The 24959-nt window shown below is 37.6% G+C and overlaps 1 protein-coding gene across 1 annotated transcript in view; it reads left to right on the top strand.

The window, feature by feature from the left end:
* Positions 1-11470: 11470 nt before the first annotated feature.
* LOC104528524 (inactive phospholipase D5-like) overlaps positions 11471-24959 on the top strand; it is a gene marked incomplete at its 3' end in the record, with an annotated part of 79710 nt that continues 66221 nt past the window's right edge. Inside the window, exon 1 of the mRNA XM_010172559.2 lies at positions 11471-11636. Coding sequence (XP_010170861.1) covers positions 11587-11636 — 50 coding nt within the window. The remainder of the gene's footprint in view (positions 11637-24959) is intronic.

Below are 24959 nucleotides of genomic sequence, written 5' to 3'. Positions count from 1 at the left end.
CAAACCATTCTATGATTCTATGAACTTGTGTCAATTTATAATAGTGTTAATAAAACTTTTTCCTTAAATGTGTCTCATCAGAATGTGTAAAAGCAAACTCTTTAAAAAAAATAACTTGAAATGTTCTTAATTCACTTTTTACACTTTATGAAAGGGAAACTGGCAATTTGTGATTCATCTAACAAACTAAGTTAGTATCTCCAGGTTCAGTTGCACCACCTGCCTTTGATTGTAGTATGATTGCTTTACTGGGACTTAATGTGATGTTGCTGTAACTGATGGCACATGCACCCTTACCCTGTCCCAGTCAAGGGATGAAATGCTTAAAGCTCAGTGGAAAACGTTTATGGCAATGTATTTAGCCTTGTTAATTTAGCTAAGAAAAAACATACTCTAGATAGAGTGGTGAGTTTGTCATGCTGCAGAACAGCACTTGAACTCAAATTTGTGGCTAACAGCCTCCCTAATGGCATTTATGTGCCAGTAGCCACAATTTCTTATTTTTAGTCTGTTTTTTTAAATCTTGTCTCTTTTTGAAAGAATCTTAGAAAAACAATGACAGTCTGTGTGCAAGAAGCTTGAGCTGGCTGTACATATGATCATTTAATGTGCCAAAAATGACATATGCAAACACAGGGAAAAGAATTTCTTTATTACTTTTATATTTCATTTAGTTTATCTTAAAGCCTTATTAGCAACATTATTAGATAAAGCTCTTTCTTGAAAGAAATGTGATTTTTGTAGTTGATGCTGTGCTGTCAGCAAGTTTTAGGTTATTTCACTGAGTATGTCACTTGCAATTTTTTCCTAGAGTTACTAAAGTATTAAAATATATTATACTTTTAAACATGACAGAGGCATTACTATTTGTAAATTAGAGATCAAAAGTATGAAATCAGTGTATTCATCTGTATGTAGTCTGATCCACCTTCACAAATAAACACATAACTGAATCTAACATACTACTATTTTTTCCTTGTGATTTAGAAACAGATTTGTGCTGGCTGTTTAACAGTTATTATTATATAGATGGGGTGTCTGTTTGTGTGTATAAATATACATATTTAAGAATATATATACCCACCAAAAAACCTGTACATTTAATAACTGTCCTGGAACCAAGATCTAAATTACAGAATCACAGAATCACAGAATGTTGGGGATTGGAAGGGACCTTGAAAGATCATCTAGACCAATCCCCCTGCCAGAGCAGGAACCTAAACGAAATTACACAGGAAGGCGTCCAGGCGGGTCTTGAATGTCTCCAGAGAAGGAGACTCCATAACCTCCCTGGGCAGCCTGTTCCAGTGCTCTGTCACCCTCACTGTAAAGTAGTTTCTTCTCAAGTTTAAGCGGAACCTCCTGTGTTCCAGCTCACACCCATTGCTCCTTGTCCTATCGTTGGGCATCACTGAGAAGAGCCTGGCTCCATCCTCCTGACATTTGCCCTTAACATATTTGTAAACATTAATGAGGTCACCCCTCAGTCTCCTCTTTTCCAAGCTAAAGAGACCCAGCTCCCTCAGCCTTTCCTCATAAGGGAGATGCTCCACTCCCTTAATCATCTTCGTGGCTCTGTGCTGGACTCTCTCAAGCAGTTCCCTGTCCTTCTTGAATTCCAAACATTTATTGATTTCAGGGATCATGGTGTAGATATGGGTAAGATCCACAAAGACATTTAGGTGCTTTTTGGATGCCAGAGTGATATGGAATGATCTGTCATGGACATACTTGCACTGACATTGTTAGGCTTGGTATATTTTCTCTTAGAAGGTCCTTTGCATATAAAAGTTTGTTTATTGTTTGCACATAAAATAGCTGCCCAACATTTTGCTGATCCTCTCTGTCAGGCAGCCTCAAATTCTTTGATGTTGCAATGCTAAATACTGTAGCGTTCACAGGTGAACAAGTGGAAATAAAACCTGGAATATGTGTTAGGCCTGTTAAATGCATGACTTCAAGTCCTTCAAATGTGGGATGCCCTTCCTTTCTGGGTGGGATGTTCAAAAGGAGTCTGAAATGTCTAAGCAGGAAAGTTTTGAGCATGTTGCACCAGCAACTAAGAAAAGTGTAATTTTCCTCTTTATAATTTAAAATGTTCAATTTCACTTTAGTAGAAATGTGATTAATCTTTAGATTAAAGGTTGGAAGCATACAATGAACTGTACATTCCAGAAGAGATTGGAGAAATTCATGGGTTGGGATTAGTAGAAAAATGGATTAACATGAATGCAAACAAAGTGTGGATGAGGTAGTAATGTAGACTTGTTTTTTTTTTTCTGTTTATTGTGAAAACAAGAGAATTGCTGGCTAGAGGCAGGTGCAGTATTGCAAGTTACTGCAGTTTCTTGTTCAATGTCTGTGGAAGATTCTGATTTGTAGAGATTCTGGTATTTCAGTCTAGTTTTCCATTATGAGGTAAGACTATCAACAACAGATTTAAACTAGATATGGAGAGAAACGGGGCTACTACTTGGAGCTTTCTAACTGCTTGGCACACTATGCTGTAGACTCCAGAGTGATATATAAAGGGTGTTAAACTGCAAAGAGCATTTTCTGCTAGCAGTCGTATTACCACAGCACCTGCTGGTACCTGGACTTGTAGACCATAGGCCAATCTTTGTGTCATCTGCTAGATCCCCCCAGACAGCTGTCCTCTTATCATTATAACTGATTTTAAATTGACTGTTCTGCAATATACTAATAGCATGCATCTAGATGTATTTATTAATTTAATTCTTTCTCAAAATGCTGCCTTATAGAATTCAGTTTCTGATGGGAAATAATAGACCTTTAAACATTTGTTTGCTCAGTGATTATTTGCTGTGTTTCACCTGATTCTGAAGAGGACTGAGTTCAGTTTTTAATTATCTTTGTGAACTGAAGCTGTATATAGAAGATTAAGCACTGTATTGTGTATACGTATTAGTAACACTACTTTTAGCTCCAGTGTTCTAGTTTGTAGGCTCTGGGGTGCTGCTCTGATTTATTGTTACCTTTTTTCTTACAGATTTTTCTAGCTTTCCAATTATTTATTTATTTCATCAGTTTTTCTTTCTACCTCTTGCTTCTATCTTTTATAATTTCTCTTTCCTTCATTCTTTCTTGTCTTTCCGCTTCCCTTTGTTTTCTGCTTCCTTTCCCTCCCCCCCCCCCCCCTTCTCAAATCTAAATATGGACTTCTGTTGTTATTTTTTTTTTCCCATATTGGACATAATTTTTTCTCCTCATTTTATTTATTTTCTTCTCTCCATCTTTCCCTTCAGTGTGCTTTAAGATCTTTCTTGGGTCACCTCAAAATGTTAATCCAGTACTGTTGCCATCAGTTCTGGCATTGGGGTTAAAGCTGCTTTGTCTTTTTATAATATGGTGAAGTGCTGATACAAAAAGAAATCAATTACAGCTTTCTCTATCCCAGCAATTTTTACTTGCAAAATTCCTGGTAGAGTAATGGGTCTAATGCTAGCTGTGGTAAGAGTCCTTACTTAGAGGGTCCAAGTTTACGGATGCATAAAGAGATAAGAGACATTGGGATATAGAAATCCTATTTATAGTGGGTTTTTTGCTAATTGAGGTATTAATAGTATTCTGAATTGGTTGTTCAGGCCAGTTCACATTGTTCAATCCTTTTTTTTTTTTTCCCCCCCCCAGGATTTGAATAGACTGTTATTTTCAGGGTAGACAGTGGCCTTTTTTTTGGCATTGCTAGACTATAATACTGTCTTACATTATGCTGAAGACTGAGTCGATATATCATGTTGAGAAGTAAGGGCCCAGTTTCGGGAAAGTGGCACACGAACACTTAAATATATTCAGGCTTTTCACTCATTCTTTTATGGCAATTCTGGTCAAGAAGATGCATTAGAGGTTAGTTGGTCATGTGCTGGAAACCCTTTTTTCTTACAGAGCTCATGTTCTGAATGTTAATAGCTTTCTGTAATATAGCACTTTGTGTGGAGGAAGTTCAGATAAGTAACCCCTAAAGCCTTGAATTTCTTCCAAAGTAGTTTATTGGTTTTCTATCTATAGTAACATGTCTGTCCATGTTGTTATATGTCTGACCGGTTGGATCAAACATTTGTTTGATCCAGTGAAACCAGCAGTGAGCAGTGAGACCAACACAGCTGCTTCGCTGCTGGTGCGTACTCTGGGCCTGCCACCCTTCACCACAGTGGTGATTCCTCCCATCCCTGTCTTCATGAGGCTGAATGGTGCTGAGCTCTGTGCACGTGCTGGAAAGCAAGACTCTGGACCATCTTTCCCTTGGTAGAGGCATTACTCTGGGTCTTTCTCAGCCAAGTTTACCTACATATATACCAGATTTTGTAAAATGTTTGAGATAATTACATTTTTATAAACCTTCCTTTCAAATACAGATTCAAAAGAAGCTGGGCAGACAGTGTGACTTGTGACAGTGTGACAGTATGCCTTGTTTGCTTGGAAAACACTAAAATTAAAGAATGTTGTATGGAGAGATAACTCTTAGAATCATGGAATAAAAGAATAGTTTGGGTTGGAAGGGATCTTTAAAGGTCATCTAGACCAACCTCCCTGCAGTGAGCAGGGACATTTTCAACTAGATCAGGTGGCTCAGAGCCCTGTCCAACTTGACCTTGAATTTTTGAAGGGATGGAGCTTCTACCACCTCTCTGGGCAACCTGTTCCAGTGTTTCACCACCCTCGTTGTAAAAAAATTTCTTCCTTATATCTCATCTAAATCTACTCTCTTTTAGTTTTAAACTATTGCCCCTTGTCCTATTGCTACAGGCCCTGCTAAAAAGTCTATTCCCCACTGTCTTGATTCTCTTCTTTCTGTGGGTAACTATAGACCTAAATATTTATTGTTGATTTTTCTCTAAACTGTCTCCATGCAGTCTTGAAAGGTGAACAAAATATGACAACTTGCAGTAGAGGGTAAGAATTGTTTTTGCCTTGTATGCAGTACAAACATTATATCAGGAAGGGTATACAGGTGTAAGTCAACACAACAGTGTGATATGATTGATTCATGTTCAGGCTGTTCTCGGCTGTAACTCATGGGTCCTTCTGTGGAAAAAAGTGTGTTTAAGAATGTATGAAAATATATTCTACTGCTCAGACCCATGACATATCTAGTTGTGTGCTGTGTGTCTCACAATGGCAACAGCGTGTCCCACATCATCTCATTTAGAGGGCACATCCCTGCCTGTTTTCTGTAGCAGCTGCTCTGGACATGTTTTCGAAGGCTTTGTCTAATCTCTTTTTAAACGTGCTGCTGCTGTTTGCTTTCACAGCCCCCCGTGGCAGCAAAATCCAGATGCTCAATATCCACTTAATAAAAAAGTACTTTTATCTTTTTGAAACTTAACTCCTACAATTTTCAACAAACATCTCCTATATCTGGTATTATGGTACATGGTGAACAGTAATTTTGCTTTCACTATACCGGATGCTCTTGTGACTATTTTTTACCCCTTGGTCATATTTATTCTCTCAAAACTACAGACTCCTACCCTTTTGTATTGTCTTCCTAAAGCATCTGCTCCAGCCTCTTAATCATTTTGATTATCTTTTTTCCTAATGGTTTCTCAGTTCCTGTATCTGTGCAACTGATTGCACCTACCTGCTGGTAGCTCTTTTCTTTTCCTTAATTGAATTTCAACTTATTTTTCTCAACATACCTCCTAAATTGTCAAGAACACTTTGAAATTTTAATCTGGTCTTCCAGCATGCTTTCAACTTGTGCTGCTTTGGTTTTGATTTAAAACTTAATAAGCATATTTCATTTCTAGTCTATAATTTAGATTGTTAATGAAGACATGAACAAAAACAGATACACAGCAGAATCCCACGAATCTTTTTCTAAAATGTCCTCCCATTTTTTTCAATGAGCATGATATTCCAACCAGCTTTACACCTCTCCTATAATACCCTGGACATGGTTTCTGTGGTTCATAAGAACGCTCGTGTTAAAGATCAAAGTATATTTTATTTTCAGCTTCTCCAGCAGGATAACAGGGCTTGTGACTAGGAAAGATGGAAATCAAAATTGATTCATGTGACTTTTTCTTGACAAAATTTCTTATCTTATAGGTGTTTATGTGTAATAGCTTCATTACTTACTTGTTCAAATATTTTCTAGAGATTTAAGTTAAAATAATTATTTCACAACTTCTATTGCCTTCCCACCTTTTTTTTTCCTTAAATATTGATAACATTTTTTCTTTTTCCAGTCTTCTGATATTTTGCTTATGCTCATGAATTTTCAGAGGTAACTAAAAGTTCTCTGTTAGCCTCACCAGTACTTTAAATATCCAAGGATAAAGCTCTCTAGGCCCAGCCAATTTGAAAATATTTAGCTTATCTTACCACTCTTGAATCGGTTCCTTCCTATTTTTATTTAATAGGAACTTAAGTGTTGATTAGTATTAATCATACTAGCTGGGAGATTTAAGGCTGCAGTAAAGTTTATTACTGTATATGTATTCCAGATTAATGGAAAACAGTCTTTATAGTAATGCTTTTCCCTAATAAACACACATAATGATTTTAAGAACCAAGGTCAATCCAAGAATGATTGCTAACTCTTGGAGTTCAGATTTGCTATCTTTGGAAAATATACTGTAGCATGCCATAAAACCCCACTTGTAAGCAGAATTTTAAGAGCTGTTGAACAGGTTGCTAGTGTTGAAGATGAGTGCTTTTGTTCTCATACTGGTGTTCAGACATATGTTGCAGGGAAGAGCAGACTAGTGGTATGACAGAAGATGTGAAAACCTACCTCTTAGAGCCCCTGTGGTTCTGATAAGCAGATATGAATTCTGTATTAGTATGTTGTATAAATATTACCTCCTTTATTCTTTAAATAGTTATAAAAATGAAGCGCTAGTTCAAAGCTATGACATGTTTTGTTGTTATGTGCTCAGTTTTCTCAGTAGATGCAGCACTGCAATTTCATGGCTCCTGTTTGGGGAGAGGACATTTTTGTACTTTATTAAGGGAAAAGTAAATTCCTGATTAAATTTAGTGTGTACAGAGATACCTGTTGTTTGCGAAGAAACTGAAAGCTTTATGGGCCATTGAAGTGTTCTTAACAGGTTTTGAACAATGGGGGTGCAGTAAAAATGGAGGCCTTTTTCTTTCTTGCTCTCATTTTCAATTCTGTTTGGGTATCACAGGCTCTGATGCAACATGAACTGACATAGACTATCCTTTTTCTTAATAATAAATAAACAGATAGAGTCCTTCTCAGATTAAAATCTAGTCTGAGCAGTACTGTAGTATACACCCATTGTGTGGCTTTTGCTCTTTTTCTCAGTCTCTACTTAGGGGTATAACAGCATGAAAAATACTTTGTTTTAGTAAATGCAATATTTGGTGGATTTAACATAGGCATTGTTTAAGCCAGATGAGACAGGTGAAAGAAATGCATTTTGCTCATGAAATGGAAAATTGCAGCATTTTTTGTAGTCCTTGTTCCTGCAGGAGTTTCTTTACCAATCTTCCATAAGCTCTGAAGAAATCTTTCTCTCAAGGAACAGAATTTCTGGGCTTACAGTTGAGAGAGATCTCCACACTGTTAAGAGTGAAATCTCAGCCATGGTTGTCCTCTGACAGGTCCAGTCAAGCTAGTAAATGCTCTAGCCCCAGACCCTTTACCATCTCTAGCAGTCTTCAAATATATGAGACTGCAGCAGGAAAAAATGAAATACTCTGTTCTCCGTTTTCAGCAAGTATGAGAAGGAAAAAAAGTATATTGCAGCATAAGAGAGTCAAGTTAGGCATTAGTAAGGTACTAAAATGTGGGATAGGATTGCCTGAAGAGACTGCAGAATCTCTTTCAACTGGAGATTTTTAGGGCCAGGTTAGACAAATATCTGTTAGAAGTAATATTTAAATAAATTAACCATGTATATGGACAGATGGACTATATAAACTTTAGAGATCCCTCCTGAGCCTGTATTCTGTAATTAAGTGTTGAAGACTGAAAGCTTAAACACAGAGGGCTTTTAGGCATTTACTGAAGGAAAAGCAGGAGGATAGGTCTGAGGGATCCCAGCTGCCAAGGGGACACACAACAACATAGCATTAAGCAGTCTGCCCAAGCCAACTGACGCAGGTGTCTGAAGAGCAAATATAACACATTCCTTCTAGTCTGTCTATAACTTGAGCTCTTCTATTTTGAATTCTTTCAAGAAGCCTATTGCTCGCACATGCACACACACATACACACACCCTTATGGGTGGTATAAAAGAACAGTGACATGGCCTGTTCTGATGTATTTTAATTAGAAAAATCCTATTAGAAAATACCCACAGTATGTCATTAGTGCATGAAAATTAAGATTTGTTACCATTGTCATAAGAAAGGCTCAGAAGACTTGTTTGGTGCCAGTAGCTTTTTTTTTTTTCTTTGTTTTCTAGTATAAGCATCAGTTTGAATATAGGCAATATTCAAATATTCATTTCTAATGTAATATATAGATGTAAAAGCAATCAAAAAATCACCACTCAACAGGAGTAATTTCAAGATGAACTGTAAAACCATTCAAAATCCTCCTTACTAACTGTATAAATTGTTTAAATGGTCTTTATCTGACCCTTCAGCCCTGTGATTAAAAATGTTAGGGCTAGGAGAATCATAAACTTGAAATTTTTGCTTCATTTAATTTAGTATTTTGTGCTATCTTCAGTTCAAATCAAAAATACTATTGTCACAGTTTGATACGGTGGTTCTTTTTTTTGTGTGTGTGTGTGTGTGTGTGGACTTAAAAAGATCCCTTACATTATTTGTAACCATAGTGTTAAGCTGATACTTAAGAAAAAGTGAAATAACTAATCCATTATAATTGTCAAAGACAAATGTATAATATAAAGAATGTAAACAAGAGCAGTAAATTAGTGATTTTATTAGTGGTACTAACTTTGTGCTTCTCATAGTGAGAAGCAGTCAGTGAAACTCCAGAGCTTTACAAACTGTACACATGCAGAACTGAAAGAAAGACTTCCTCCTTTTGGCCTCCCCTTTCCATATTCCTTGAACGTAACCACCTAGAAATTCCTACTATAAAACTGTTGTACTTGGGGTTTTCTTTGAGGTTTTTTTCCCTCCCTATTATGATACCATATAATTTTTGATACACTGAAGATACTATATAGCTTTTGCTCTTTAAGTTTTAAATTGTTTAAAAGGTTTATAGAGCTGTCTTATGAATTACAAGGTGTCGTAAGTCAGGGGTACTGCGGGTTCCTTTTAATGAAACATCTCTTGCTATCTCCATGTGTGCTGGCCCAGCCTTGAAAGCTACTGTGTGGTCCCTGCTGGTCCAGTGACTCTGCAACTCTCTGTATCTGTTCTGCTGCTTGTGTGGCAGAACAGCAAGAACTGGAGCAATAGCATGCAGTCGTTTATTCTGTGTGGTAGCTAGGATGCTTGTTGCTACAAATTTGCCCAAGATATGGCCTCAGGACTGCTCCCAGTGAGTAGAATGGCTGCAGTGCTCCTGGTTTGTGAGGGGAAAGAACACTAGTGTTGCAAATCGTGCTGGGTTACATCCCCTGCTCTTAAGGGCTAGAGAAAGAGCCCTGGCTCCATTTGGCTTGCTGGTATGGGAGGAGCTTTGCTATCTTGCTGCTATGGTGATATGCCCAGTGCTTGGAAGAAGCTGCATCAAATAGTTTCTGCAAATACACTTACAGAACTGTAAAAAACTGCATGAGGCAATGGTCATCTTAGCAAGTGTGTGAGCCATCCTGATGAAGAAATGGCATAAAGCAGTGTCCCAGATCTGAATACCTCTTTATCTTTGTCACTTCTTAGTTTTTCTTGCCCCCGTAGTATGAGGCAATGTTTTAACATTTTTCTCTCAAGTCCTACTGTGCGTCTGACTGCAGCCTTAGTTCTGGACACCCAAATGCAGGAATTTTTAATTCTTTTCATCTGTTGCCATACTTATACCTAGCAGAAGGAAAAAAGATCCAAATTCTATTTATTTTAGGAATAGGCTTTGTAAATGGTTGAAGACTTTCTTGTGCTGCATTCTTGTAAGATTTTGGGTAATATGTTAGTAAACACAGATTTAAACATATATTTGGAATGTATAAAAGTGCCTAATGTGCATTATATTTAAAAACATATAAAACCTAAGCAGCATATTCAGTGTTTCTGTTAGGTGAAAGGATACATTTGTCACTAAATTTCAGAAAAGTTTTTCCTGTTTGTCTGAAGAAGTTGTTTGCTGTGTTTTGGGTTTTCATAGACTGAAATAAAATGCTTACATCTGATTTGTTCTGAAATGCACGAGCTTTTTTATTCTGGGATGTGCACTGGCTTGGAGGTTTTGGAGACTTATTAAAAAAAAAAAAAAGTCAGGCCTTTTCTTTATGCATAAGGGAAAACATTCTTATTACTCTGAAACTTAAAAGCTCTTAAACAAAATGTCAGGAGCAATGGAAATACTATGAAGTTGATTTTCAGCTGCAAGCATGACCGTGCTTCCTTTCCCTTACACTTTTCCTGCTTTCTCATATACATCTCCATTCCTTTATAAAGCATTTTTTCTTTATGTGACATTTTAATTACAAGGCAATAATGAAAATTAAGAAAATAACTATGGCAACAGAAGTTAGACTTTTACATTTTTATATATGTGTGTGGTTTTGTGCAAATTTTCTTCAGTAGAAAAATACGCGTTATATTTGTTTGAACATTTAGTTTCAAAATAAAATGTGCTTTACATTCATGCAGCTATGTAAATTCCATGTCAGGAGATTGTCTTTAGGAAGTTTCACGTTTATCTAGGGCTGTCCACAGTTGTGTCTGATTTAGTACTGCAGGATTTCATAGTGTAGAATAACGTAGTGGTATGTGATGTTTTAATATTTAATCTGAGCTGCTGAGAGCGTTGCCTAGCACACTGAGCAACAGCCTCCAATTGTTGCCTTGAATCCCATCTATTATCTGTGAATTTGTTTTCCTTATATTATAAGTACCGTGGAGCAAGGACTTGCCAAAGTGTCTCAGTCACTGTGACAATGGTAGAAACAATGTCAGTTACTTTGTGTAGCAATTAAAAAAAGACTTTGCTCTTCAGTTTTCTTGCAATGACATGTTTTATTTCAGCCAAACACAATAAAACTCTCAAGGCTTTTGAGTGCCATCCTGTGTACTTTACCTGTGAGGCACAATCAGAAAATTTGTTGATAATGTAAAAATAATTATTTTAATGTCTAATGTTTTCCTTGTGGTACAAACAGGAAAACAGTTTAAATTATGAATGTTATTTGTGACATGAATTATTTAACAATGGCTGAGAATTTTAAAATACATCTCAAGGTGATACCTGAAGGACAGTTTTGAGAATGTTTTCAGCCTGAGGTGTGTTTCATGTTGACAGCTATGGCAGTAAAGTCTTCAAAGAATTTTATATCTTATGTAAAAGATTTAGAGTCTCAGGTCACTGACTGGAATGAATTCATGCCATTAAAATTTTTTTAATCTTAATCTCTTTCAGTCCCAGCAAAGATGCATTGTGATCTTTGCACTGGTATGCTGCTTTGCAATTCTGGTTGCACTGATATTTTCGGCAGTGGATATTATGGGAGAAGATGAGGATGGACTCTCAGAAAAGAACTGTCAAAATAACTGTCGGTAAGAGGTAACAAAACAAAACTTCTCTTTTGGGGTGGACGAGAACATGTATGTGTTACATAATGGCATGTAGTAATTACCATAGTCCTGTGGTGTAATTGGGAAGAGTAGGTAACAGAGGAAGAAATGGTTTCTTGTTTTGAGCTCCTGGTTTGGAGATTGGTTTGACAAAATAAAGCACACTGCTTGGAGTTATTTTTTGTGGTATGTTTTGAGCAAGACCCTAGTGTTAGTGCAATTATTTTGTAAGCGTGGTTCAAAGCCCATTAAATTTCAGTAAATGAGTACTGAGGTGGCTCACATAGTTCCCAATTCTGCCATGTCTTTCTTTCATCAAAAGCTTTTTTTCTTTCTCTAGGTAGGTCACTGATCACTTTTGACCTAACACCTGCTGTTCCTCTTCTATAGAGGGACCTTTTATATATTCCTGTTTTTTTGCCCTCCCCTAATTGGCAGAGTGGCTTGCCTAGGAACTGTGAAGAAAATCAGTGATATAGCAAGAAAGACTGGAGTATTGACTATGTTGAATTAAGATTTGCCTCAGACACCTGCCACTGTGGTGTGTAACTTCTAACTTTAGATGTAAGTAGGCAACTAGATTTTTTTCTTGACCTTTCATTTTCAGACTGTGAATTACATTTTGCCACTCCTCACTGTTAGTCATCCATGAATCTGTTCATCAGTGATGATCAGTGCTTCTCCTACATGACATTGTCCAAGGTCCCCTTCTGTCCACCAGTAAAGGTGATTCAACAAACATTTGTAGACTTCATTCAGAATTGTATTCTGCTTTTTTTCAAGGCTCTAACCTGTAGATAGAGCACTTTGTCAACTTTGTGGAAAAACAGTCATCCTTAAATAACTTCTCAGAAATCCATTCAGGGAATTTCTGGAGTGGGAAGGGGCCTCTGGGAATCCTCCAGTCCATTCCCCTGCTCATAGTAGGGTCAGCTATAGCAGGTTGCCCAGGGTCGTGCACGGTTGCACTTTACATAGCTCCAAGGATGAACTCCACAGCCTTCCCTGGGCAACTTGTTCCACAGCTCCCAATGGCTGGGTATACAGTAAGTTGGAAATAATTTATATTTATTTTTTTAGAATAAGCTAATGAAAAATGAATATTTCTTTTAGTCCTTTCTCCCTATTTCTGCTATTCTTTGTTGATTTTGTGTGAAAGCCCTTTGAGACTGTGCCTTTCTATGTTGCACCTGGCACAGTGCAGTCAGCAGCAATTCACAATCCAGCAAACTGGTTTATGATTTTGCAATTATACTGGACTTTTACAATATTTTTTACATCCTGCTTGGAAAAATAATAATATAAAAAAGATGGGGGAGGGGAAAGGAGATTCTTTAAATTTGTAGCACCTTTCAAATAGGACATACTTGTAACATCAGGTAGCTTTGTCCAACCATCCTTCTAGCACTTTTCCCAGCATTGTTTTTTTTTTTTTTGTTGTAAAATGGCTTGACCCTAATCTGTTCACTTTCTTGTATGCCTACAGTTCTGGGTGGCCTTCTAATATCTTGTCTGAATTTTCTAGAGTTCAGCTAGCTTTTCTTTCTCTATCAGGGTCTTAGGTATTCTTCACTGTGAGTGGTTGTCTTCCAAAATGTTTAAAGATACTGCATGTGTCACCTCTACACCCACTATCTCCATGTGTGAATCTTTGACAGAACTAGGTCAGATGAGGGGAAAGTCTTTCTGCTCATTGGCTTCAATGTGCTGCACACGACTTCACCATGCGCAACAACTGCTGCACCATGTTTTCCTCTTAGTTGTATCAACTAATGGCTCCCATTTTGTTCTGGGTAGCTTCATAGGCCTAGTCAAGGAACAACCTAATCTTCTTCACTTTGTATTCTTCAAACAAAAAAAATTCAGAGTGAGAATGAAGTACAGTGCTATGGAAAACCAGGATTTTCTTTTTTCCATGTGTAAAAGATTAATTGCTTTTGTCTCTTTGTATGGGTTACACCAATCTGCCTTTACAAATAATACTCATATTTGCTCATTTTTTTGTTGGTTGGTGTGTGTCGCTCTTGTCTCTCCTGGACTGTGTTAGTGGCACCTGGAAGTAAATCCAGCACATTGACTTTTATCATAAGAGTCAATGAAATTGCTCTGCATTTACAGTGATAAAAGTGATCTCAGACCCCAGCTCTATTTTAAGGTGCCTTTCACAGAGTGATTCAAGTGCTTGATCTCGCTACTGATGCCTGAACCAGAAGGCACATCAATGCTCTGTGTATAAACTGCCTAAACCATTTCTAATAAGAGTATCCAAGTGCTGGCAGCTGCTACCTACTAACACTGAATCCTTCTCTACATGATGAAACTGTGCTCCTTTATGTGTTAAATATATTGCAGACTTAACTGAAGTGCTGTAAGATCAATTGCTGCCTGTGGCATATATTTAGTACTTGGGGTAAGCATTTTTAATAAGTAAGACAAGAATAATTGAATTCTTATATTTCTGCTGTGTGAGTACTTTCACTGAAATTCAGGAACAGGCGCTTAGTTTGCAGGATATGCTGAGACCAAATCATAATAGATGGTGGTTTTTTTTTTTTTGAGGGGGGGGTTGTTTTTTAATGAAATGATTGTCAAATATAAGTTTATATATATGATCCTAGAATTCTTTTTTGGTTTTGATTGATAGAATTTGTGAAGAAGCTTGATAGGAAAGGATGCTATTGATTTGAGAAGAACTTCACTGATGGTTTATTAAGGGCTTTGTCTCCTGAAAATCAATTTCATTTATGTCTTTTTATTTTAAAGGAAAATATATCTGAAATAGAGCTGTGGTCTAGAATAGTTCTTTGGCTGGAAATTTTTAGAGCTTGTGCCAAAAAATAGCAAGTGAGAATTTTTTAAAAAGAGAAACTAAAAGGAGGGAATTTTCAGAAGTCTAGAGCTTTTTTTTTTTTTTTGTAGCCTGAGAAAGGAATCATTGAATATGTTGTAAGCAGTATTTTCCTGTAAAGCCTACATCTTTTTGTTGTTGTGATTGTATTTTTGCTCTTGAATACAAATGCAGCCTTTCTGATCCACTTGTAATACAACGTGAGGTTCCTCTTTGTTAATAATTCTTTAAACTCTTACTACATAAGGAATACTTACTGCGTATGTTGCCAGAAAGACCGTCCTTTTTACTGATGTATTTATTTATTTGCGGGGCTTTGTGGCAAAAAACAGTCAGGGAAGTGGACAAGTGGGCTTTTTTGTGTGCCTTCACTGTTTCCTGAAGGAATTGTTGTCACCCATCTAAAAGGATGTGCAGGAAATGGCAAGTTTTGAAGAAATGAAAATATGTTTGAAACTAAAATTATGAATTATGATTTGTAATCTTTGAGCTTCTTGATGAAAAACAGCCTATGGTTAAGAACTGAAAGGCATCTTGCTTTATAGTTCATTTGCAACTGCCACAATGTGAAGTCAGATTGGTGTAGGCTGCAAACCATTTCCCGTTTTGTTTGAGTTTGTTCCACAAAATTTGATTTCAGAATGCTGGACATAAAGAGCAAAAATGACTTTTGACTCTTCCTATTAAAAGGAATGTTAACTGATTGGAATAAAAAAAAAAAAAAGTAGTAATGACTGAAAATTTGAGTTTTTGCAGTCTGTGCTTGGTATGGGATACAAATAATTCTCGAGACATCTACATTAATGTTGTAGATGCAAACTTAACCAGGGTTAAGTTGAGAGGGTATGCTTAGCAGTCTGGGAATTTTGCCTATCTTCCTGTGGGTCTATTAGACACTACATCTATAAAATTAGATTATTGTAATTTGAAAATAGTTCTTTTTAATGGTTGACCTATTGTAAATAAATCTTGGCTAGCCTGTGATGTAACGCCAGTCAAGACTGACTTGGCTTTGTTGAAACCAGCTGGTAAACTCTAAAAATGTCAATCTGTGAAAGAAGAAATTACAACTATTAAGAGATGGTCTCTGTTATCCGGAGTGTTTTGAACCAAGGTAATTTTGATTTGTTACCAGTAACTTCTACTTTTCAATATGCCTCTTTCCTGCTTGTTGCTGCTGATAGTCATGCTAGGGTTCCTACAGAGCTTGTACGTGCCCTTAATTATCCTCATCTCACCGGTGTTTCCAATATACATTGAAGTGATAGTAGCAGCTGGCATAGCTCCTGCCTCTGGCTGTGGGTTTGGCCCTGTCTCTTGAGAGACTCTAAGAAATAACAAAGTAGAAAAGGAAGCAATGGTAGCTACTTTTCATGATTCCCAAGTATAGGGTGTACTAAAACTGTTGTTTGCTTGTTTTGTTTTTCAATTTTTGTCTTTCTCTGGTGATAATTGGAGGACTTTCTTGGTTTGTGTGTGTGTGTTTGAGGTGAATTCTGTTTTACTTTCTGTTCCAGTGACACAGTTTTGTTATTTTGATAATTTCTTTTGTCCTCAGAGTAATAAGGCACTTGTTCTTTTGTGTTTGGATTTGTGTTGGACGAATTTGCTTTTCTGTATGACATGAGTGCCAAAGCTATTTAGTTCTCTTGGTGATTGTAGGGAGGCTTTGACCAATTCTGCTCTATAGCAAGTTATGTGGTGATACTTGGGCAGAGCTTGTGTTTGCTTTGGAAATTCAATTGTTTTGGATAAGGGATACTCTATAATTTTAGTGTCCTACAGAGGAACTGAGTCTTCCTGTTGAAATACTAAGCTTTAGATCTCAACAGTAGCCTGCAACATGGTGTTCCAGAGATTAAATCTAGTTGTATACAATAATTATTTATCTTGGTCAGTTATTGTGTTGCGTGCATTGCTTTCAATCTCATTAGATGTTTCTTTGTTCTCGGGTTATGAAAGAGAGCCCACAATTGGAGCCTGCAATTGATTTTTTCTATTGCTTTATAAATCTTTCCTTAAACTCCTCTCAGCTGTTTCACCAAGTAGAGTTTTGCAGTGCTATTAAGTAAGCATACTGCAGCACATACTTACATTGGTTTACCTTGGAAGTGCTTTGCCCCTGGCTGAGTGTGGGGGAGATATTTCTCTGTGCTGCGTGGGTTCTGAACATAGCAAGGTTTATATTGACTGATTTCTATTTAATAAACAAACTATGACAGGCATAATAATTAAATGTCTAAACAGAACAAGATGTTCAGATTTTGTAAACCAGCCTGTTAAAAGAGTAACTGAAGATTTCTATTTACAAAACACTTATACCACTTGGCAAAAAAATGCCTTCTTTCAACATGATGGATGAGGGGATTGAGTGTACCCTCAGTAAGTTTGCAGATGACACCAAGTTGGGTGGGAGTGTTGAACTGCTTGAGGGTAGGGAGGCTTTACAGAGGGAACTGGACAGGCTGGATCAATGGGCCAAGGCCGTTGTATGAGATTCAACAAGGCCAAGTGCCAGGTCCTGCACTTGGGTCACAACCAGCTCCATGCAATGCTACAGGCTGGGGGGAAAAGTGGCTGGAAAGCTGCCTGGCGGAAAAGGCTGATCATGAGCCAGCAGTGTGCCCAGGTGGCCAAGAAGGCCAACAGCATCCTGGCCTGTATCAGAAACAGTGTGGGCAGCAGAAGTAGGGAAGTGATTGTGCCCCTGTACTGGGCACTGGTGAGGCTGCACCTGGAGTGCTGTGTTCAGTTTTGGGTCCCCCACTACAAGAAGGACATTGAGTTGCTGGAGTGTGTGCAAAGAAGGGCAGCGAAGCTGGTGAAGTGTCTGGAGAACAAGTCTTATGAGGAGCGGCTGAGGGAGCTGGGATTGTTTAGTCTGGAGAAAAGGAGGCTGAGGGGAGACCTTATTGCTCTCTACAACTACCTGAAAGGAGGGTGTAGTGAGTTGGGTGTCAGTCTCATCTCCCAAGTAACAAATGATAGGCCTCAAGTTGCGCCAGGGGAGGTTTAGATTGGATATGAGGAAAAATTTCTTCACTGAGAGGGTTGTCAAGCATTGGAACAGACTGCTCAGGGAACTGCTTGAGTCACCATCCCTGCAGGTATTTAAAAGACGTGTACATGTGGTGCTTTAGGGACATGGTTTAGAGGTGGACTTGGCAGTGTTAGGTTAACAGTTGGACTCGATGATCTTAAAGGTCGTTTCCAACCAAAATTATTCTAAGATTCTATGATGACTGTTGTCCTCTTGTTTTGGGGTGATAGAGAGAATGAGCTATAAAACCACTTAATTTTTAAGATGATCTTTATTTGTAGTGATTTTTATTTTTGCATCAAAAGAAGGACTACCCTTGCAATTGAAGTTTCTATGGCTGGACACTGCAAAGAGCTGATGCGCCTCCTGCAAAGGTATTCAACATCCTGAACCAGATAGGGAAATCAGTAATTCAACAAACTTGCACAAGAGGAAGCTCTACCTTCCTTACATTTTATTTTTCATTTTTAAAGATGTATTGCAATGGAAAAGATACCATGTTAACAGGTCCTCAGTATCTGTACAGAGTAAGAATTTTTTTTTCTCTGTTCCTGCACTGATACAAAAGGAGGGTCAATTTCTTTGTTTTGCATTTACTTTCAGCTATAAATAATATCTTCACAAATTAAAAAAGGAGTAAAAAAATTCATGACCAGTTTATTCTGTTTGCATTATTGCCAGTAGATATTTCATCATTAATTACATCATATTGAATAGGTCTGTGCTTCAATTTGTTTTATCCAAATGCACAAACCATTCTTTTTCTCTGACTCTTCATTCAGTTAAATCTAATGGTTTCCTGTAGAGTTTAGGACAGAGTACTTTAGATTCTCCTTAAGGCAGCTTCTCCTATCCCACTAAGCATTGTTTAGGATGTAATACAAGATATTTTGTATTTTTGTAAGTTATGTATTTAAGTATGTGTTTGTTTTTCCTTTCATGACTTAGGATTTGTGAACTCACGTCAGAGAAAATGTTCCAACCTTAACAGAAATCAAATTCCAATTCCTTTAAGGTTTTTAAGTTATGTAGGTGCGATAAAGGAACAATTCATACACTAGAGTAGCCTTTCTCCTGTGTAGTTTGCTGGGGTTTATCTATGATTTTATCTCCCTTTCCCTTCCCCTTCTCTTGTTCAGAAAACTGAAATTACTTCATCCCAGCAAGACTCATAAGATTCCCAAGGTCACTCTCTTTACCAGATTGTAAGCCTGCTTTGAACAGAGAGTTATTAAATCTAAAATTGCTGGTCAATCTTGTGATCTCAATCTGATTTGTGACATTTCGGAGAGATTTTTATTCTGTCTGGTAAGAACAGAGATCCAACTTAATAAAACTCCCTGATAAATTGTTCTTCCTTTTCTCTGTGAGAAAGGCATTAAAAGTGGCTAGAATTTGTAGTAAAAACTGTCTGAATTCATGCTCCATTTCAGGGTGACTTGTTCATTCAGCAAGAGCTGACTGCATCAGATCCTAGTGAGCACCTGTTCCAGTGACACCATTTATTTTTAATTGCTTCTTCACCCTCAGAGCAGTATGTGAAAAAAGTACTTCTTATCCTGTCAGTTTACAGTAGATGTGTTGAGTTCTGTGTCTAATCCCACGATGGCACTGTGAGTGTCCTCTCAGTTAGTGTGATTTGATACTCCTCAAGAGTACAAGTGCAACATGCTAGACACTGCCTTTGGTGACCTGCTGAGTACATGGCTGGGTCTGCCTCCCTGAGCACCAGGGTAGTGCCAAGTTATGAAAAAGCAGTTGTGTTGCCTGCTGAAGGTTATGCCAGGGCTGTTGGTGCTGTTTGGCTGGGTGAGCTGGAGCTGACTATCTTTCTCAGCCACATGCAGCACACTTTGCCAGTTTGAACACTCAGATTGTAGTCGGATAGCAGCAGTTCTTGGTGTTAGTGCCCCACTGCGAGGCATGATTGAAGTTTGTTAGGACTGCTTTTTTCAGATGCTACTGAAAAAACTACTACATGTTTCAGGAAGATATACTTGGGTGAAACATTCTGGATGTTCTTTGTTATTCTGAAGATTTTTTTTTCCCCGATTTCTTTTCACTGTATTGATACATGGGTTCTGATATAGGTGGAGCCAAAGGTATGTCTCTATAGTCTCTCATATTGTCTCCCTATGTCCAGGTCTCTCTAGTTACAACAACAGTGTTGGCGAGCAACACTTTAGATACCAAGTACTCTTGTGTGTTGGGCAGCTGAACCTCTCTGTTTATGGCCTTTAGTAAACAGGAAAATGTGAGCTTGCTTCCCTTATTCAAGCTGCCCACATACAGTTGTCTTGACCAAGAGGAAAAAATGCATTGGAGGACTTGATCTATTTTATTACCATTACTATTTTTTCATGTTACATTTTAGGTTTTTTTCCATATGAATTTACTTCCTGTCAGCCTGACTGGAAAACAGAAAAATAATGCACAAATACCAGCCTTGGCATCTGCCAGATGTGATTCCTTATCTGTCATTTATTTCTTATTTAATGACCAGTCCTTTCCAAATAAGACTATTGCTATATTGTCATACAGCTCAAAGGGAATTTTCGTGACTGGCAGCATCATAATTTGGTACGTTTAAATCCGGTTTCTTCACATACTAAGGATTCATCTTGCCTCAGACTAAACTTCTGATGGACACTTAATGGCACATTAGAAGTGTTGGCTTTGACTTTTTACTGGTTTTCTAGATCTACTTGGAACGCTCAAAATAATTATGTTGTATTCATATGTCTGACCATAGATGATAATATGATATCTTTTGTCAATTTGGCAGGTATATAACTAATTAATCTTCATTGACCTCCCAAAATATTTCTTAAAAAAACCTGTTGGGAAAATAAAATGAGTTTTTAGTTTTCTTTATTGTAATTTATGATATGCCTCCTCAAGCCAGCTGGACTGGAATCAATCTCTAAAATAATACATTTTAGAGCTCAGCTTCTACTGACTGGGTATTGGACAAAAATGAAGTATTACTAATAGCTTAGCAAAATATGACAATGTATAAGCTTTATTATAACTAATCCCAAAACTTTAAAGAAAGAATGAACGTGCCACCAGCATGAGGAGGGCAGCCACCATTTGATTTTTGTTTAAACACTCAAAACTCCTAGTCTTTTTTTCACCCACTTTTGGGTCACTTGTATGGGCTTTGTAGTGTGTGTTTTGCAGTTAATTACAGATGCTAGTGGAGAGTAAACAGACTTATGGTTTAATAAAGACTAGAGGGTGCTAGGGGTGACATACTTTGTGCAAAGGAGGCTGAAGTGCTGGACTAGAAAAAGTGTCTTCTCAAGCATGCAGCCAGTGCTACTGGAATGGTGGCAGTCTCCCAGAGCTGCCCCATCTGGTGTGTTTTATAGATGTATGTATCCTAAACACCTTCCAGTTCTGAGCAAAGACAGGCTGCCACACCCTGGAGCAAGTCCATCACTATAGCAACTTTTGAGAATGGTATGGGAAAGCAGTAGAGGTGTAACCTCTGTATGACAAACTGTCCTTTTTCCTAGTGACTCATCTGTTCGCATGTGAAAAGAGATGTTCAGGACTGATTAGAAAGGAGAAAACAGTGAAGTGCTCAAAGTTGCTCTTGAGAAAAGTCACACAAATATCTGGGATGAACAGCCAAGTGATTCTGTGTCAGAGGTACTGCTCTGGGCATGTGCACATGGTAGTGCTCCAGCTAGAAATGTACTTCTAATTTTCCAGGATATCTTGATGTTTTCAGGGCTTTTTTGAGAGTCAGGATGTTGCTATTAAAAATATATTCCATAGAGTTCTCAGTGCAGAGTAAGTACCAATAACTTCATTAATGCTTTCTACTAAAATTTGAAAGTGTGTGAAGGTACTTGTTGGTTTTGGGTTTTTTTGTTGGTTTGGGGTTGGTTTTTGGGGTTGGTTTGTTTTTTTTTGCTTACTCTAAGTGCATCAGATGAAAACACTCTTTTAATAGAAATATAAATTTTACTTTTTTTTTCCCCCCCAACCCCCACCCAAGTTTTAACTTCGATGCAACAAGTTTTAATAAATGCAATTTTAACCAGATGCAATTCTACACTGACTAAACTTAGTTACATAAAAAAAAATCGGAAGTAAAAATAGATACATAAAAGCAACAGACAATAGTCAAACCTATCTTAATGCTCCTAAGGTGTCCTGGAACATTTCTATAGAATCTTCTCTCTGTAACTTGAGTGCTGGTAATGTCCTTTGGGAATGGATACTTTGAGTACTTTATTCTTTTCATCTGTGGATTTTTATTACCTTTCCTACCTTGACAATATCTGCTGAATTTGCAGTGCTAATTTCAAATAGTTGCTGACTAAAGATTTTACCTTGAATTTTCCTTCATTGTTTTGCAAAGTAGTTTTGCTTGTTCTTGTTGGGCAGGAAGGGCATTAATTAAGCTTAAGGAATTGTTGGATTGTGTAAATGTCAACATTATGGAATATAATTTTTTTTCCTATTCTGGGGAAGAGAGCTCTTATTCAGAAGATTCTCATTAAATTTCTCATTAAATTAAATTCTCAGGGGCAATGGGTGTGAGCTGGAACACAGGAGGTTCTGCTTAAAGGTGAGAAAAAACTTCTTTATGGTGAGGGTGACGGAGCACAGGAACAGGCTGCCCATGGAGGTTGTGGAGTCTCCTTCTCTGGAGACATTCAAAACCCGCCTGGACGCCTTCCTGTGTGATCTCATTTAGATTCCTGCTCCAGCAGGGGGATTGGACTAGATGATCTTTTGAGGTCCCTTCCAATCCCTAATATTCTGTGATTCTGTGAAATTATTGTTAACACCATATAATCATGTGTATTTATGAGGAAAGATAATATTTTGATTCATGATTGGTTTCTACAACTAAGAGCTAACATATTTATCCATCCCAAGTCATACCAAGAGAATCAGGGCCTTTTAGAAAGATGCACAGGCCAAGAAAAAAGAAGGTAGCAATCATTTTCCTACTTACTGTGTATTGCTATATGATTGGTCTTATCAATGTCTATAAATACCTGAAGTGCGGGGGCCAAATGGATGGGGCCGGGCTCTTTTTGGTGGTGGCTGCTGACAGGACAAGGGGCAATGGGCAAAAACTGGAGCACCAAAAGTTCCATACAAACTTAAGGAAAAACTTCTTTACTGTAAGGGTGACAGAGCACTGGAACAGGCTGCCCAGACTGTGGAGTCTCCATCTCTGGAGATGTTCAGAACCTGCCTGGACGCTTTCCTGTGCAACCTGTTGTAGGGAACCTGCTTTGGCAGGGGAGTTGGACTAGATGATCTCCTGGGGTCCCTTCCAACCCCTACCATTCTGTGATTATTCAGTACAAATTAATGTTGCTGTTTACAGTTACAGAGTGCTCATATAAGAAGATTGGGGTTTGCGTGGAAAGAAATAAAAAGAAAACATATATTTGATTATTAAAAAAAAGTCTAAATGTCTTTGTAATATACAGTTGCGATATTCAAGCCTTATAAAAAAAGTTTTGAATGAACTTACCTTGTTATAAGCTGAATGTAGAAATAAAATAAAAACATCTTGCCATTTAATTAATGTATATGACAGTGGCTCTTAATACAACATTTGTTGGTCTGAGAGACTCAGTAAAGTTGATAGGATATTTTGCTGTGTTTGCAGATAAGTGAATAGTGAGTGGGTTGCTACTTGAAAGAGCTGAATAGACATAACACAGCTGATGAGGGGCTTGTGTGGCTGCTATACAGCTTTGTACAGAACTCTTATGTACCTCAGCTGTTAAATTTTAGATAATTTGAAAATCAAGGTAACGGTGTTAACCTGAGACTTAAATGTGGTGCAAATGAAGGAAAGAGGCTGGAATTCTTTCCAGTGGCTAAGAAGTACTGAGTCAGTGCATACTATGTTATATTGGGAAGTCTGAGCTCCTTATTCGTGACTGATGGATATTCAGGGTGTTCCCTGCAGTATATGTACCATAAAATATAAGAAGAGAAATTGCAGATTTAAATTTAAAATTACAATGTTAACACCAAGAACAGCGGCTGCATTTCCTTATGCGTGACAGGGGCAAGAACGGCTTCACCTAAGAAGGTCAGTATTGTCCGAGTTGTGTGTGCCTTAAGGTCCTTATCTCTGTTAGAAGGGAAACTGCCTGCCATGGACTGGGGTGCAGAGCTTCTCCAGCTGCTGTTTAGGTATATTGCCTGGAGTAACTGTCAGGAAACAGGCAAACTGCTGTATGTTACTGTATTTAGAAGACTTTTTTCTAATATTTATAGACAGCGATTCTTGAAACATTAGCTCAGAATTAAAAATGTACAAGCAAATAAACTCTTAAGAAAACAAACTCAGTAGGATTTTTTTTTTTTTTTATATATAAATTGTGAGTATAGCAGTACTGTGGCATCAAACTGCAATGGAGATATTTCAAAGAGCAGAAATAAAACCAAGCCCAACCTTTGCATCTTCCTGGTGAGGGGGCAGGAATCTAACACGCAAGAAGTGGATAGAGAAAAACAAAATTGGCTGGTCCTTTCTTGAAACTAAGGAGAAAGTGTGAGGGGAAAAATAGTACTTTTGGTAACTAAAACTGAGCTTTAAAAAAAAGTTTCTTGTCTAATGGTGTCTTTGTCTTTTAATATCTAGAGATTAAGCATGAGCTTTTGAAATATGGAGACAAGGCAATTGTGTGAGTTTTTCGATAAGCACATCCTCTAGACCTTCAATTACAGTATAGTAGTGAACAGAGAAAACTAAATTACGTAGTGTCTCTTGGTTAATAGTATATATGGCATTCTAGAAAATAAGCAGTGATGCCAGATAAATTTCTTATTCTAAATTCAACAGAATTGGGTCACACTGTTTCTTTTTTTTTTTTTTTTTTTTTTTTTGTTAGGAGCTTTGTGTTATGTACCTTATCTTTCTTCATTTCAATTCACCTCAGATCCTCAGGATTCTCATGTTTTCATACTTTACCCTTCAACATAGCATCTAGCTGTCTACAATGTGATAATGTGAGCTACAAATCTGCTCTACAGGGGCGAGGTTTTAATTTTTTAAGGCACTGAATGATGTAACGCCTTGATGGTAGGAAAAGGACAAAGGCACTGTGACTGTATTGCATGGGCAGGACACTGGCAGGTACTAATGGGGGGAATACCATTCCTCTTATTAACTCCAAATCTGAGAAGCAAGACAGATGTCAAGAAGTTTCAGTGTGAGTGTGAATGTTTTGAATAATGAATGGTAGCGTGTTAAATTGTTAATACTTTATCTACAAACTCAGACATGGAGTACTTGGTGTTGCTGCTCATGTGGGCTTAGTTTTCCCTTGGCTTACACTCTGATAAGATTTTGACATGCAGTAGAGATGGTTCCTCATTGCTTTCTTATTTTTACAGCTTTTAAAATTTACTTTCCTTTCCTTCCCCTTGAC

This window comes from Antrostomus carolinensis, unplaced genomic scaffold (assembly GCF_000700745.2).
Source record: "Antrostomus carolinensis isolate BGI_N321 unplaced genomic scaffold, ASM70074v2 scaffold1690, whole genome shotgun sequence".
Lineage (NCBI taxonomy): Eukaryota > Metazoa > Chordata > Aves > Caprimulgiformes > Caprimulgidae > Antrostomus > Antrostomus carolinensis.
The sequence above is the reverse complement of the archived record's forward strand: the minus strand, read 5'-3'. Positions and strand labels throughout refer to the sequence as shown.